Source organism: Carassius carassius, chromosome 12, assembly GCF_963082965.1.
Source record: "Carassius carassius chromosome 12, fCarCar2.1, whole genome shotgun sequence".
Taxonomy (NCBI): domain Eukaryota; kingdom Metazoa; phylum Chordata; class Actinopteri; order Cypriniformes; family Cyprinidae; genus Carassius; species Carassius carassius.
Window position 1 is genome coordinate 9,055,126 of NC_081766.1, and position 15,952 is coordinate 9,071,077.

The following is a 15,952-nucleotide window of genomic DNA, read 5'->3' on the forward strand; positions in this document are numbered from 1 at the left end:
TTGGTTAAATGTTTATTGCTTGATTTATTATTATTATTATTATTAAAAATAAACAATCATTTAAAATACTCTGTATTTACTGTACTTAGTCTCTGTTATAATATTTCTGTTCCCATCTTTATTATTAATTTCACAACTTCTTTCCATCATGCTTCAACAGACTTTAACGTCACTATCTCTTTGACAAGTAACTTTGACTATTTGCTTCCATATCAGAGTTCTGCTTTAGCATCTGTTGTCGCCACATATCAGATTTACATCTGAGCTGTATCCTTTTTATCTTTCAGTACAAACATGAAGAGGTAAGACCAATCACGATGAAAGCTATGGTTAAAAGCAAACAGCAAGGTCAAAGGAAAAAGGAATCCATGTGGAATTTATTTAGTATGTGTTCATGCATGTTACATTAATCTTTTCTTGTGTGCTTTATAAAACATGAAGCTTAGAGTAAGAAAAACCCTACAGATAAAACATGTCACTTTTCCTTGCTGGCCTTTATCGACTCTTTCTGTACAATTCAGAGAACTGAGTGCTTTGTATTCACCTCAGCTGAGAGATATTCCCTCAGCCCGTTTCCCTAACTGAATATCTTATTACATTATTCATTGGCACTACTGTGGATAAAATGGTGCGACAGTACAGTACCACAGGCCTCCATCTCTACCTCTTTTTGAGGAAAAGGTCTTAAAAAGCTCCTCATTAATACCTAAGATAGCCGTTCTGCCCCAGATAAACTGAGCAGAGAAGTTCTCTTACGATAGTGCTCTCGTACTGCGTCTTAGCTAAGACGCTACGGGAAAAGTCTCTTTTCACGAAATACTGAAGCAAAATATTATCCTTAATTTTGAATTTCTGTAAAGCGCATTTGCAGCAGTACACAGCCATAGGCGAGACGGCTCACTCGCTCATTGGCTGCTCTGCGGCAAGTGCGCTTCGCGCCCTTCACGCCCCTTCCCGCCGAAACGGGTGTGGCCCAACCTTATAAAAGGAGCTCGAAAAGGCAGACTCACCTAATTTTTCATCTCTTCAGCGAAGCTCACGCATCGTTGGATCACGAAGGAAGCAAGCGCCGTCTGATAAGCATCTCAGCAGGACGAGCCACTTCTGAAGCTGCTGGCCTTCGCCGCCTTCCACTGCCGTTCCTGCTGCGCTCTCCGGCACACATATCCTTTCAATTCTGTTATATCCAACTGTTCTTTATGCGTGTGTGTGTGTGTTCGCCCTGCGACACACACTCGTAAAAGTTGGACGACTGGCTGATTCGGGCTCAATCACGAGCAGAGCTCGTGGAGCACAGGGCCGTTTTGCTCGATCACGTCGAGAAACTCGGTCTCAGTGTCAACTGGACGAAGAGTTCGCTGAACCCCAGTCAGACGATACTGTTTTTGGGTTTAGCTCTGGACTCACGTTCCATGACGGCGTGGCTGTCACCACAGCGTGCGTTGGACATTCAGCGCGCGGCGAGTTCTCTCCGCTGCGGCGCGACCGTTTCGCTCAGAGAATGTCAGAGGATGCTGGGTCTCATGGCCTCAGCATCTCCGGTTCTGCAGTTGGGCCTGCTCCGCATGCGCCCCCTGCAGTTCTGGCTGAAAGCGCGGGTATCTGGTCGACTGCGTCTCAAGGTCAATCAAGGCTGTGTTACAGCCCTGAAACCCTGGACAGCAAACGACTGGTACCAATCAGGTGTAAACCTGGGGACTTCCTCGAAAGTGAAGATGGTGTCGACGGACGCCTCCACTTCGGGATGGGGAGCGCTGCTCGAGGGCAGACCGTCCTTTGGCCTGTGGTCAGAACGGGAAAAGCTCCAACATATCAACAGTCTGGAATTGCTGGCAGTGGAGAACGCGCTGACGCGCTTTTGTCCCCGAATTCAGGTCCCGAAACCTGTACAGGCTGACGGAACGCCTCCTGGTTTGGGCTCAGCGCAGCTTGCGCTCGCTGAGGGCAGTTCATGTGCCTGGGCTACAGAATCTGGGTCCAGTCAGGCTGTCCAGAAGCAATATTCCCTCGGGCGAATGGTCTCTACACCCGCAAACAGTCCGGCTGTTGTGGAAGAGATTTGGCAGGGCGGAGGTGGACCTCTTCACGTCCCACGAAAACGCTCACTGCCCCGCGTTCTTTTCCAAGAACGAAAACGCGCTGTCACGGAGATGGCCGTGCTGCCCGCTTTATGCTTTCCCTCCCGTCTCCCTCCTCCCGCAGGTGATAGAACGGGTGAGGGAAACGAGATGTTCAATACTGCTTGTAGCACCTTTTTGGAAGAACCAACCATGGTTCCCAGATTTGATGCGGTTAGCAGGCATCGCCCCGTGGCCAGTGCCATTGAGGAGGGACCTCCTCTCGCAGGCCAGGGGCTCGATTTGGCACCCTCAACCGGAGTTGTGGTCCCTCCATGTGTGGGCGCTCAACGGTTACCCGCTGATCTCTCAGTGGGAGTGCTAAATACCATCACTCAGGCTAGAGCTCCGTCGACACGACGGCTGTATGCCTCGAAGTGGTCGGTGTTCTCCAGCTGGTGTACAGCTCGGGGATGTTCACCCCTTAGTTGTGAGGTGGCGGAGGTTCTCTCCTTCCTACAAGAGCTGTTGGATAAGGGCAGAGCCCCATCCACGCTCAAAGTATATGTGGCGGCCATCGCAGCGTTTTCTGAAACAGCGCTCGGTCAGTCAATAGGAAGGAACGATTTGGTCATCCGCTTCCTTAGAGGAGCTAGGAGGCTGAATCCTCCCAGACCTCCGTCAGTCCCTATATGGGTCCTCGCGGCGGTTTTGGAGGCCATGAAGGGTTCCCCTTTTGAGCCTATCCAATCGATTAGCCTCCAGCATCTGTCGTTCAAGAACGTACTCTTGTTGGCTCTCGCTTCAGTGAAGCGTGTGGGTGACCTGCACGCGCCAGTCGTGCTTGGAGTTTGGGCCTAATGACTCAAGGGTCATACTCAAACCTAGGCACGGTTATGTGCCAAAGTCCCTCAACACGCCGTTTTCGGGCTCAGATTATTGCCCTGTCTGCCCTGTCGGTGTCAGGAGAGGATGGAGACTCGAGTCTTCTTTGCCCTGTTAGGGTTTTAAGAGCTTATGTGTCTCACTCCGCTGTCTTTCGACAGACTGAGCAGCTGTTTGTCTTGTTCAGTGGATGTTCCAAGGGAATGGCTGTTTCGAGACAGACTCTATCCAGATGGATAGTTGATGCCATAGCGTTGGCTTACGCTTCCAGGGGCCTTCAGTGCCCACTGGGTGTCAGAGCACACTCCACGAGGGGCGTCGCCTCGTCGTGGCCGTGGTCTACTGGGATCTCCTTGCAGGATATATGTATGGCGGCAGGTTGGGCCTCGCCGTCTACATTTATCAGGTTCTATAACCTGGAGGTTCCCGCCTTGCAAGCAAGGCTGCTGTTGGTATAGCCGAATCAGGGCCCTGATGGGAATTCTGAGTTTGTGAGCGTTATGCGCTGCCGACTGTTATATGGGCAGTATTGCTTAAGACCCACAATGCCACATTGGTCAGGCCTTGCCTCGACTGTGTGATGATTGTATTGCCGCATCTACGGGTGCTGCTAGATATGGGACGGAGGGCTTCCCCCCTCTCCTGTCCTTGGCTTTCTGTGAGTCCCTCGGGTGACTGTGCACTGTAAATCCTGGGCGTTGCTTCAGGTTTATTGGTGTGTGATCCCTGCGCGCACGGCGTTTTACATGGGGTTCCCGTAGCGTCTTACCTAAGACGCAGTACGAGAGAACTCTCGTAAGAGAACGTACTCGGTTACTAACGTAACCTCGGTTCTCTCTAGAAGAGGGAACGAGTACTGCGTTCTCTGTCGTGCATCTGATTCACTCTGGTTCGCTTCGGCGATGAAATAAATCAGGTGAGTCAGCCTTTTCGAGCTCCTTTTATAAGGTTGGGCCACACCCGTTTCGGCGGGAAGTGGCGTGAAGGGCGCGAAGCGCCCTTATTGGTCTGATATGGCATCAGCCTGCGCTCGATAGGCTGTGCACTTGCCGCAGAGCAGCCAATGAGCGAGCGAGCCGTCTTGCCTATGGCTGTGTACTGCTGCAAATGCGCTTTACAAAAATTCAAAATTAAGGATAATTTTTTGCTTCAGTATTTCGTGAAAAGAGACTTTTCCCGTAGCGTCTTAGCTAAGACGCAGTACTCGTTCCCTCTTCTAGAGAGAACCGAGGTTACGTTAGTAACAGAGTACGTTTTATAGCTCACTTCAAAACACAATATATGCAGGAAAACAAACAAAACCACACACACACAAAATCTAAAACAGCAGTGGGTCTTCTTTTAATCTGGCATCACAATTATTGGAAGCATGTGCAACAGGACTACGGAATAAAGTGCTTTCGAATGCATGGCATCAAAACAACGTTGTGTGTGCGCTCCGTAATGACTCATCTACTCCCTGGAGAGTGAATAATTCCCTCGATTATCCAAACACACCAAAGCCAGAGGCCAGACACATTCTGTTCAATAGAAAGACCATTTCAAGACCTCGGGGTGACGATTAACATTAACTGCCGCATTAAACATTCATTGCTTATTTGTAAATGCCAAAGACACCAAAAAGCCGCTGCAGAGCAGCGCAGGGACTGATTTTGCCACTGGAATTGCTAAAGTAATAAGAAAAGACAGGGATACGCATGGAAAAATAATGGGGAATTTGGGGTGATGTGGTGCAGAAAAGGGCTACATGACAGGTAGACAGGAAATGAGTTTGCCAGGAAACCCATCTCATTTCTGTCGCATTGTCATCATAAGACAGTATTGTGATGCTCATGGATGAATGTAATGCTAATTAGGTGACTGGAAGTGGTGCATTTGTATATTTATGGGGTTCTTCTGATTTTATGTTTGTGCTTTTTGAAATCTAATCAGGGAGTGTAGTGGAGAGTGACAGGAAACTATTAGAGAGAGAGAAAAAAGCAGAAAAGATCAGCATATGTGATTCAAACCTGTGCCTCCACAAATCAAAAAAAAAAAAAAAACTTGTGGAACCACTGTACCAAAGCTCCGAAAATACTCTGTTAGTGTTTGTTAGTTTTAAAAAGTGCAGGTCTGCATTTGAACCAAAGCTTTCTATCTGATAATATTTTAAACAATTAATTAAACAATTTTAATTAAAAAAAGCTCTTGGTGTAAACATGTTATAGTATGACATTTGTTTTGCTATTTTCCACATTATCATTTGTAAATTACATTGCCTTTCAAAAGTCTGGAAATGCTTTAAAAGTGGTGTTTAGTACAATATCTGTATAAATCATAAACATTTTGTGATGATTTTGTGTTAAAAAGGACCAAATTAAGCTAATAAAACTATTAATCAAAAGAAAATAACAATTTCTGATAAATGCATGTTGATTTAATACGTTTATGGCAAGAATTTATAAGGATTTATACTGATAATGCAAAAATCATTTCTAAATAATCTTGGAAGCGAACTTCATGTCAATTTATTCGCAGTAAAATAGACTGAACATGATGAATATGAAATGACAAAATATTGACCTTAAAAGTCAACTTAAAATAAAAACTGACCCCATTTACTTAATTCACACACACACACACACACACACACACACACACACAAATAAATAAAAAAATAAAAAAATAAAAAATAAATGGAAAATAATGAAATAATAATGATAAAGTTTATTATCACAATCTACATCACATTTCATTTTAACAACTTGTACTTCCTCTGTATCTTAAATATCACAGCGAAGTGTAGGCCTGATTGGCAGTGCCAGTTTTCTATGGGTTCTGCACTCAATGAGAGATCTGTCACTCTTAATGTATAGCTCAGCAAGACGGCCCGATGGACGGAGAGATGGAGAGATCAGTGTTGACAGACGGGATTTGACCAGAGACAAAGAGAGGCTGCCCAATTACACGCTTATGCAAGCGGGAAGCGCTACAACCAGAAATCCTCGCCCTTCACCTCTGTGGTGCCTGTCATGATCGTCACTCAGTCCTCACTTTCACCTCACTTCTTATGAATCACACTGACAACACAGGCCATGCAATCTCTCAGGCAATGACTGCTTATTCTCTGGGCGTGGGAGCCTGCCAGCAACTGTCAACACATCTTAAGGCCCTATCATGCTTTAGGTGATACCTGCGCCTCAGAAATAGCAGTGACCCTGGGACAAACTAGCAGTGCTAGAAAAAGCAATTGTAAATATACATATATGCACAGTATATTTATTTTGTGTTTGGTTTCTATTTGTGAGTGACAGTCGTCCGGGAGGGGCAATCGCACTGTTTTGGGTTTATTTTGTTATTAAAGCTTCATTTTGATTATCCGCCGGTTTCCGCCTCATTCTTCCCGATGATTCTGAAGTTTGTAGATTGTTACAATATATATATATAAATATATATATATATATATATATATATATATATATAAATACACCATGGCAATAAATGTATCTACATTTGAATCAGAGAAAGAGAAGTAGTTAAATATACAAACTTTAAATTCAGCAGCAGCTAAATTTACATTAACTGAAAAGATATTGTGTTTGATTTATTAAAATTTTAAGATTTTTTTTTTTAATCTTTGAAAAAGTAATTGAGAAAATTTACTTTAGAGCTTTGTCAATATTCTAAATGCAAATAATCATGCCTATAAATCTTTGATGACTCTGAAAAGAAGAGAGACAGAACAGGAGTGATTTGAAAGTTCTTGTAAACACAAACTTTGATGCATTGTGCATTAGGAAACCAAATTACCCTGAATGAAACAGGCATGCTTGGTGAACTGTATCACTGCCAAAACCCCAACATGAAAACTGTATTGCAAAAGGGTTGAGGATTTACAAGATTTGTAGCTAATACGCTCAAGTCTAACATTTTAGCTTGCTTAGACTGGAAGCTGTCCTTTCAAAGAATAAGTCTCTTCTTGGCTTAGAGAGCTGTGTACCTCTCTACAGGTAATAACTAATTTAAATACATGTCACCTCATTCCAAATTCTCTTCAGAAAAAGTCCCTTTAATTGGTTACATCGGGATAATGTTCTCAGAACAGTTTCACACTCTCTGTGCTGTCACTTTGAAAAGTGTGAAGGAAGGAAGACAAAATACAGCCACAAGATGTGTAACAACACCTGGGATTAAAGTTCAAATGGCAAAATAGAGACGATCTGTCTTAAAGGGAGAGTTCACACAAAAAATTAAAAATAAATAAATAAATTCTAGAGATCATTAACTCACCCTTTAAACCACCCAAAAATGAATATTTTCTGAAAATCTAAAATATATATTGAAAATCTACTGGTGAGCAAGAGATGCAACATTTCCCCAAAACGGTTTCTGAAGAAGAAACAAACTCATCTACATCTTCGATGGAGTGCTTTTTAAGTAAATTTGAATTTTTTTTAGGTGAACAGTTCCTTTAATTTTATTCAATGGAACAAAAACCGAGAAGTGTGGGGAAATTTTTCATGCTATTTCTCCATACAAGTATTAAAAAATAATTAATTAGAATGGACGAGTAAATGTATAAAAGAATAAACAGATATTTAAATTAATCAAATGTTGCTTTTGAGAATTCGACAACCCCTGGTTACAAAAGCAGAGTTAAAATTCTTTAAAGCTTCTTTAATCATGTTCCACATTATAAAGGTTTGGAACATATAGGTTTGGAACAATATGAGGATACATTTTCAATTTTGTAAAAATATTCCTATAATGCAAAGTCTTGAGATTTATTTAATTTGTGCATGCTATACACAAACAGCTGCCGAATGTTTTACAAAGTTTGACTCATCACGATTGAATTAGCTACATTGTTTCTTCTCAGAAGGACTTGGGTTTGTCTAACTCATCCTGGCTGAAGAGAGAATGAAAGCTTTTCTCCCCTCTTTTCACGCTCTAAACAATTTTAGATGACAGTGATTAGGAGTCTGTCTCTCCAGCCCCTGACATCCGCTTTTTAATGGATCAACTGAAGCCTGTGAATTGAATTAATCTGCCTCAATCAATGTGTGAAAGAAGGTAAACTGTGAAAAAAGCTGCATTGTCTTTTTCTCCAATTTAATGATGTTGAAAGCTCTGCCTACTGACTGTTTAGAACAAATCCATTACCACAGCATATGTAAATGCGTCGGTTGGTCTTGTCACGTAGGCATAAGATATTAAAGCAATGCCGGGCTCTTTCAGAGAGGTCCGTGTGAGTGTGTATGGACGAGCTGTAGGCTGAAGCTGCTGTGCAATCCCTGTGACAAGAGGGAGTCCACAGATATCGATCTGTCTAGTTAAGACCACTAACAGTGTATGCCACAGATGAGAGGAGAACAGAACAAGGGCTCACAGAGGTCACTGAGAACAGACTACTCCCCTGAGTCACAATACTGACCATTTTGTGGATGGAGGTAGTGGGTGCACATAAGGCAGGGACAGAAAATTGAGTTTGCAATTTAAGTCACCAAAGATTCTGACATCGACACAAATTCTTTTTGGAATGTTCATGAGAAATAGTGACGTTGTCTGGCCAAAAGCAGATGACACATTCTTCAAAAATCTGCTTTTGTATTCTGCAGAAGAAAGAAGTCATGCAGATTTAAAACGACTTTATTGACTAAATGATGACAGAATTTGTGTGAACGATTGCTTTAAGTTTGTAGCCATTTACTTTTGTATTTCACAGTGACACCTCTTCTAGAAAATTAAAATTTTCTAGGAACTCCTCAACATAAATAACACATTTACAAATGAAAATGCAATTAACTGACGTGGCCTTGAAAGAACTAAAGAAAGTCAATAACTCCTGTAGAAAGCGATCTGTTAGCATTCCCATTCATTTCAAAAATAGTTGGTACTGCTGCATGATCATTTAAAATCTCTCTCTTTTTTTTCATACACAATGAATTTGCAAAGAATTGCAATAAACATCTACATTACTTATACAAAATAGTAGCAAAAATAAAAAGTTGAGGTAACATGTAAAGTATCCACTGACCTTGCCAGCCAGGCTTGCACACTGGTTTGACGTCAATGTGAACTGAGACACTCTCCATCGCCCTTTTCTGGCCACAGTCGTAAGCGGTCACCATAATTTTGTAGTGCTGCTGTTTGTCATAGCTTAGTCGCTCAGTGTTCCTGATGTTGCCTGGAGAGAAAAATAAATGTAAGAGAGAAAAACAAACCCATTATGTGTGAGACTATTTGCAAATAAAATTAAAGGCACACTAAGTGGAATGTGGAGAGTAATTTGTAATTGTTGCAGCTGCCAGACTGAGATACTACACCAACATATGCTTTTAAATCAATAATTAAGCTCCCTTACAATGGTTCGGGCCAAATGTTTTCAATCACAAAAGTAATTTAAACAGTCTAAGTGTCCCTGTTTCAGCAATTACAGATTATATCTGCAAGACAATTACATCTAATTAATAAAGACAATTAATAAGACATTTACATCTAATCTCTATATTTGGCATTTCACAAAACTTTATAATGGTTTATTATCTGCATTTATGGCTAATAATATAATAATGTAGGTGAGACGTATGGCTAAAAAACTACAAAAGTAGAATATGAACTTTGAATGTTCTTCTACTGAGAAATCAAATGGGATTTGTTTTTCTGTTGTCACTGCAAATTTGATTCACCTTTTCTACAAAGCATTCCAACTTTTATGGGCACTGATTAAAAATCAATGAAAACGTCTCAGGTTACGACTGTAACCTATGTTCCCTGAGAACAGGGAACGAGACACTACGTCAGAATGACGCTTTGGGGAACGCCTCAGGCGTGACAGGTGTCTGAAATCACTATCAAATCACGGCAATCATAATGACCGGCGACAGCCCGTGAATCATTAACGTGAATGATTAACGTGCGACCTGCAAGTATAAAAGGGAGCCTTGCAAACATGACAAACATCCTATCGTCTGAAGGGACTGTTGCAGGCAGGCCCCGAGGCATGGCAGGAAGACGTAGTGTCTCGTTCCCTGTTCTCAGGGAACATAGGTTACAGTCGTAACCTGAGACGTTCCCTTTCGAAAGGGAACTCTACACTACGTCAGAATGACGCTTTGGGGAACGATATACCAACGCCACCATGCTAAGGGGAGTGCCTGCCAAGCGGCAGTGACAACTGACAGAACTAGCAAATTCAAATGAAACGCTAGAACCACTCACCCTCAGGTCACACTGGGCTGTCAGTGACAGCACTCCCTACGGTCATAGCCCAAGCTATATGATACCACAGAAAAACCTCCATAAGCATAGTTTTAGTGAAAGGTCTACCTGGGCCTGCTCAAGGGCCTAGGACCACAACTTCAACTTCTTAGAAGGGGTCCCTTCTAGGGAATGTGGCTAGGGAACCTGAGGGAACCCCAGCCAGTCACTACTCAGGGGAACGTGCCACCTGAAATGCCACCAGGCAGGCCTGACCTGGTGTCACCATACAAGACACTATAGTCTGGCCACTTCCTGTCTGTCCGAAGACAGAGCCTCTGGACACTTGCCTTTAGGAAGGCATCCAACCCGAGGGACTGCGAAGCAGGCAGTGAACCACTCGGACCGGATCTCAGAGACGGGATATCCTGGAGAGTATGACTCAGCATAGTGCATTACAACCCTTGCCAGCGAGGGGAGTTTCTCTACTCGATCCACGGATCAACCCAGTGTTTGTGTTTCAAAACACTAAGGAGGCCTGTGAGGGCCTAAGGACTGATCTAACTGGGAGGCCTCATGAGAGACCTACGACCGACTGATCAGACTCAGGAGACCACATACTCATACTGACCCTCAGTGAGGGGAGCATTAGATCTACCTGGTAGGCAACCAGGCTGTAGCAAGATAAAGAGGTTCCAGGAGGGAACCCGTAGCAGAGAATAAAAACTTGAGTCGAGCCAGGGCGCAAGCTCACCTTTGGTAGCTGCCTGATAAGGTCTGCTAAACTGAAAGTAAGCGGCCACTAGCTTACAAAACCCAGCACCACTGTGAAACTACTCAGGGAGACCTGGAGAGGCCTACTACCTGACAACCACAGTATGTGGGAGCTCACCATCAGAGAGGCCTGGTGCAGCCTACTATCTGATAACCATAAAACGTGAGAGCTCACTTTCAGAGAGGCCTGGAGAGGCCTACTACCTGAAAAACCATGCTCAGTGGAACACACAGTAAGTGGGAGCTAACCTTCCAAGGAGGCCTGGAGAGGCCTACTACATGATAACCACAGTATGTGGGAGCTCAACTTCAGGGAGGCCTAGTGAGGCCTACTACCTGATAACCACAGCGCATGGGAGTTCACTTACAGAGAGGCCTGGAGAGGCCTACTACATGACAACCACAGTATGCGGGGGCTCAACTTCAGGGAGGCCTAGTGAGGCCTACTACCTGATAACCACAGCGCATGGGAGTTCACTTACAGAGAGGCCTGGAGAGGCCTGCTACATGACAACCACAAAACCTGGGAGCTCAACTTAAGGGAGGCCTAGTGAAGCCTACCACAGTACATAGGAGTTCGCTTACAGAGAGGCCTAGAGAGGCCTACTACCCATTACCAGAAAACCCACATTAAGTGGAAACTCAAAGTATGTTGGAACTCAACTCCAGGGAGGCCTGGTGAGGCCTACTACCAGAGAACCATGACATGAAGGAGCTTACTTTCAGGGAGGCCTGGAGAGGCCTACTACCTGAAAACCACAGCTGACAGTGGGCCAGACTGGCAGTCCAGTTGACTGTCTATGGGGCTTTGCCTTCAGGGAGGCCTTATGAGGCCTACTACCTGATAGTTCAACCTCAGGGCCACTTAGTACCACAGTATGAGGGATTCAGCCCTCAGGGAGGCCTAGTAAAGCCTACTACCTGATCTCCACAAAAAATGTGGGAGCCCATCTTCAGGGAGGCCTGAAGAGGCCTACTTCCTGAAACGGTCTAATCAGCTGGATGTGTACTGCTGCTGGGGACTCGCCTAACAGGGAGGCCCGGTCGAGCCTACTAGCTGATAGCGAGTCTTTCTGCTACTTTAATGAACACTGCTGGAACCATACTAATAAAAAACTTTCCTAAAGTTTTGACCTAGTGTATGCTCCACAATGTTGTGACCCACCTCCGAGGAGGCCTGTTAAGACCTACTACTCGGTAGTGAGTCTTCTGCCCAAACTACCAGGGCCAACCACCAAAGGTGAGCTGGCCTAGGAGCCCTATCTTAGGGGTTACCCAGTCAAGGAGGCCTGCTGGGGCCTACTACCTAACTGTGCAGCCTTCAAGGCAGAAAAACTGTTACTACAGCGCTTACAGCATCCTGGTACCTAATCACATTGCCAAAGGCAGTGTACTCAGCAAAAAGCAATACCCTCATAGCAGGGGAGTACAACATACGCCACTCTGCCTAGTGGAGGCCCCATTTTAAGGGCCTACCTACTAAATGCAAGGGCATCAGCTCATGGCAATGCTCTGGCTTCAAGGGAGCGGAGTTCAAATACCGGAATGAAATGTAGTTAGAACTCCCTGCTCAACCGGAGCCATCATGGTGTGAGGTAGATAATACAGAGCTGAGAATGGATTACTCAAAACTACCCTGCGTTAGCGGGGGAGTAACACCATATGCCCCTGAAATGTTAGACAGGGAGCGGGCCTGCAAGTGGCTCCAAAGGGTGACAGGGATTTGTCCTGTGCCCAGCCTGGGGGAGCGGAGCTTGCTTGCAAGCCAACCAACTTTCACCCATCGTCCGAGCGGTTCAGCTCAACGGGCTGAGTGGAGCCAGCTCTAGAGGCCTAAAAACAAGTAGCTCTGTTCGGCAGGGTCTGGCAAACTATCACATCGCAGAGCGAAAGACAGCCTGACCCGCCTGAAGGATCATACCTCAACTACCACCCTGCATTACTCTATCACCCCTGAATGCAGTGAAAGGGGCGGGCTTTGGCCAACAACTCCCATTTAAGGGAGGAGGCTGAAATCTCGGGGAGGAAGCCTACACATAATAAAATGCGGCAGCTATACTTAGCAAAACGCCTCCAACATCCCAAACATAGCCTAGGCCAGCTACAGAGGCGTCCCGGGTTAGGGCCGACCTACAAGCATAGATCTACCTGAGGGCTCGGAGGAGCCACAGCCTACTTGATTGAGAGGCTGTGAAACACTCAACCTACTGCCAGGGGAGCGAAGTACTCAGGATACCAATGTCACAAACCGAAAGGTAGGACATAAGATCTATCTGAAGCACCAGCGTCAGTCTAAACCTAAAGTAAAAAAGTTTTTTTTTTTTTTTTTTTAGGAAGACCAACTACTCTACCCCTAGGCGGCTTAAAGCCCTGAGGCTAACATAGAAATGAGTGGTGGCCCACCACGCATAAAAATATCATGACAGGAAGGCCATCACCTACTCACACGGGAGTCAAATCTTTTTTTGAGCTTCTCCCTAAATCGTTCTAGCCACAAGCTGGGGGGGGGGGGGGGCTTCAGGGCCCTGAAGTTCCAATACCTTACCTCATTGCTCCTCTAAGAATGACTCCCTAGGTCTATACAGGGAACAAGGTCTGTAGAGAAATACAAATCAGTGTTAGTATACACACAGAAATTATATTAAAAACCAACCAGTTCACCTGCGGCGTGCAGAGTGAAGACTCGCCAGAGAGTTCTCTATGAACCTGGGGGCCATCAATTTACATGCCTGAAAGAGGCGCTCTCACCAACCAAGCAGAGGCGGGCCATCAGAACCAGCCCCAGGCCTGGTGTAAGAAACGCCTGGGGAGTCGGGAAAAAGAGGAGAGGGCTAGGATAGTAACAGCCCTCCAGGAGATGATCCATCACTAACGCTGTGATCGTTTGTACTGGATCACCTCCCTCAGATCCTTCTTTTTCCTGCGGGAGTCACGCCTCCTCTGTGACCTGCTCCTACATGGAGGGGGTGCACGAGAGGCGACACTAGCTCTCTGGCCCTGTCTACGGCCCTCAGGTCGTGAAGGGCCAGGCTCTCCCGCCTGTCTGGGCTCGGATCCGGATCTCAGCGGTATACAGGTCTTAGATCCCCCAGCAGGTCGGCCTGGTACGCCTGCAACACCGCCATAGTGTGCAGGGCAGCACCGGCCTGACCCGCTGCCGTGTATGCTCTGCCATTCAAACGCGCTGTGGTCTTGAGCGGTTTGGATGGCAGGGCTGGAGCACTCAGTGTCGACGCCCGCCCAGACACGAGATGGTTCGCAAACGTCTCGTCAATGGGCGGCAACGAGACATACCCATACTCGCCGATCCCCTCAACATCAGCGAAACTAGCCCGCTGATGTCGGTGGATCCGAGCAGAGTATGGGTTCCTCCATGCCCTCTCGATCTCAGTATGGAGATCAGGAAGAAATGGAAGGCTCGCCTGAGCTGGTGGTCTATGGCCGGGGAGAAAACGATCGTCCAGCCTGCCACGAACAACTTCTCCCCTAACGCGCCGCCATGGCAGTTGCAACCTGTCAGTGGCGCGTTCCATTACATCCAGCAGCTCAGCATACACGGGGCAGGGTGGCTGAGAGGGTTCAGGGTCCACCTGAATGACCTCCTCATCATCCATCACCTGCCCGTCCTGAAGAGCATCTGTTGCAGGAACAGTAGGAGAAAAATCCTCTTCGTCATCCACCTGCAACTCACCCTCGTCATCCGCCGAATCATCTGAGAGGTTAACACCCCTCTCAAGACGATCGGCGAGATCCCTCTGGGAACCCCATGACGCGAGTCGCCGCTCTGCCTCAGCGCGAGCGGGACCTGAGCCACGAGGTACAGATGGTGAGCCCTCCTCACTCGAGAAGAAGGCTAGACGAGAGCGGAGCGTTTTCAAAGCAAAACGCTCACAGTTTGCACAGACAGCTCCCTCAAGAGCCGCCTGTGCATGCTCTTTGCCCAGACAGAGAACGCACAGTTCGTGTGAATCACCCGGCGTCAAATACCTTGGGCACGGATCCGCACACTTCCTGAAGCTTTCAGCCTTCTCCGTGCGTTTCATTTTCTTTGCCGACTTTTCCAGCGATATCAAACAGACAGTCCCTGAAGACGAAAAGATGTTTGTCATGTTTGCAAGGCTCCCTTTTATACTTGCAGGTCGCACGTTAATCATTCACGTTAATGATTCACGGGCTGTCGCCGGTCATTATGATTGCCATGATTTGATAGTGATTTCAGACACCTGTCACGCCTGAGGCGTTCCCCAAAGCGTCATTCTGACGTAGTGTAGAGTTCCCTTTCGAAAGGGAACTGCTCTACACTAATATTCTAAAGATTGGGCTCTGTATTATTGGCTAACGTTTTAGTCTTATGCTCTTAGTCTTATGCTCTCCAAGGCTGCATTTATTTGATCAAAAAATACAATTAAATATAATATTGTGAAATATTATTGCAATTCAAAAAATATTAAATGTAATTTACTCCCATTTATGGCAAGGCTGAATTTTCAGCCGCCATTTCTCCAGTCTTTAGTCTTACTTTAGTCTCGATCAACTTTTGATTAGAACACTATGTTTTAGATCACGTGATGCTGTAGAGTATAAACATGCTATATATACTTGGAAGCTGGTTCTGCTTCCACTAAGTGTGATGCACTTTCTTTTAATCAAGACATATATAACATAGTCAATTATTACCAACATGGACTTCTGCACAGACAAGATGTACAGATCTGACATTGTTTTATGAGTCATTTTTTATCAGCCAAGAATTAAAGATACATTCTGACTTTCTAACCTTTGGCGAAAAGCCAGACCATGCTCTAAAGGTTTTTTTTTTTGCGATGAGTATTCTTCCTGGTCAGCAGCTCAAGAAGTGCTAGACTGGCTCTGTTGGTTGAATAAAGTCAGTAAACCACAGACTGTACACTTGCAGAGCTCCAGGTTAAAGAACCATAATGACATGGATTCTCTACCAGCTACCTGTCATTTGAGTAATGAGTGCTTTTTGTCACAGGGCTGATGTGTGTAATTTAGCATTTAGTGCCCACAGTTGCTACAGACGGCTTTGAGGTTGA

General features: G+C 45.4%; 1 protein-coding gene across 1 annotated transcript in view; it reads right to left on the reverse strand.

Annotated features, from left to right (window-relative positions):
- Nucleotides 1–15,952, reverse strand: part of LOC132154695 (calsyntenin-2-like) — a 202,351-nt gene that overhangs the window by 42,181 nt on the left and 144,218 nt on the right. Inside the window, exon 5 of the mRNA XM_059563345.1 lies at nt 8,959–9,108. Within this exon, the coding sequence (XP_059419328.1) occupies nt 8,959–9,108 (150 nt within the window). The remainder of the gene's footprint in view (nt 1–8,958; nt 9,109–15,952) is intronic.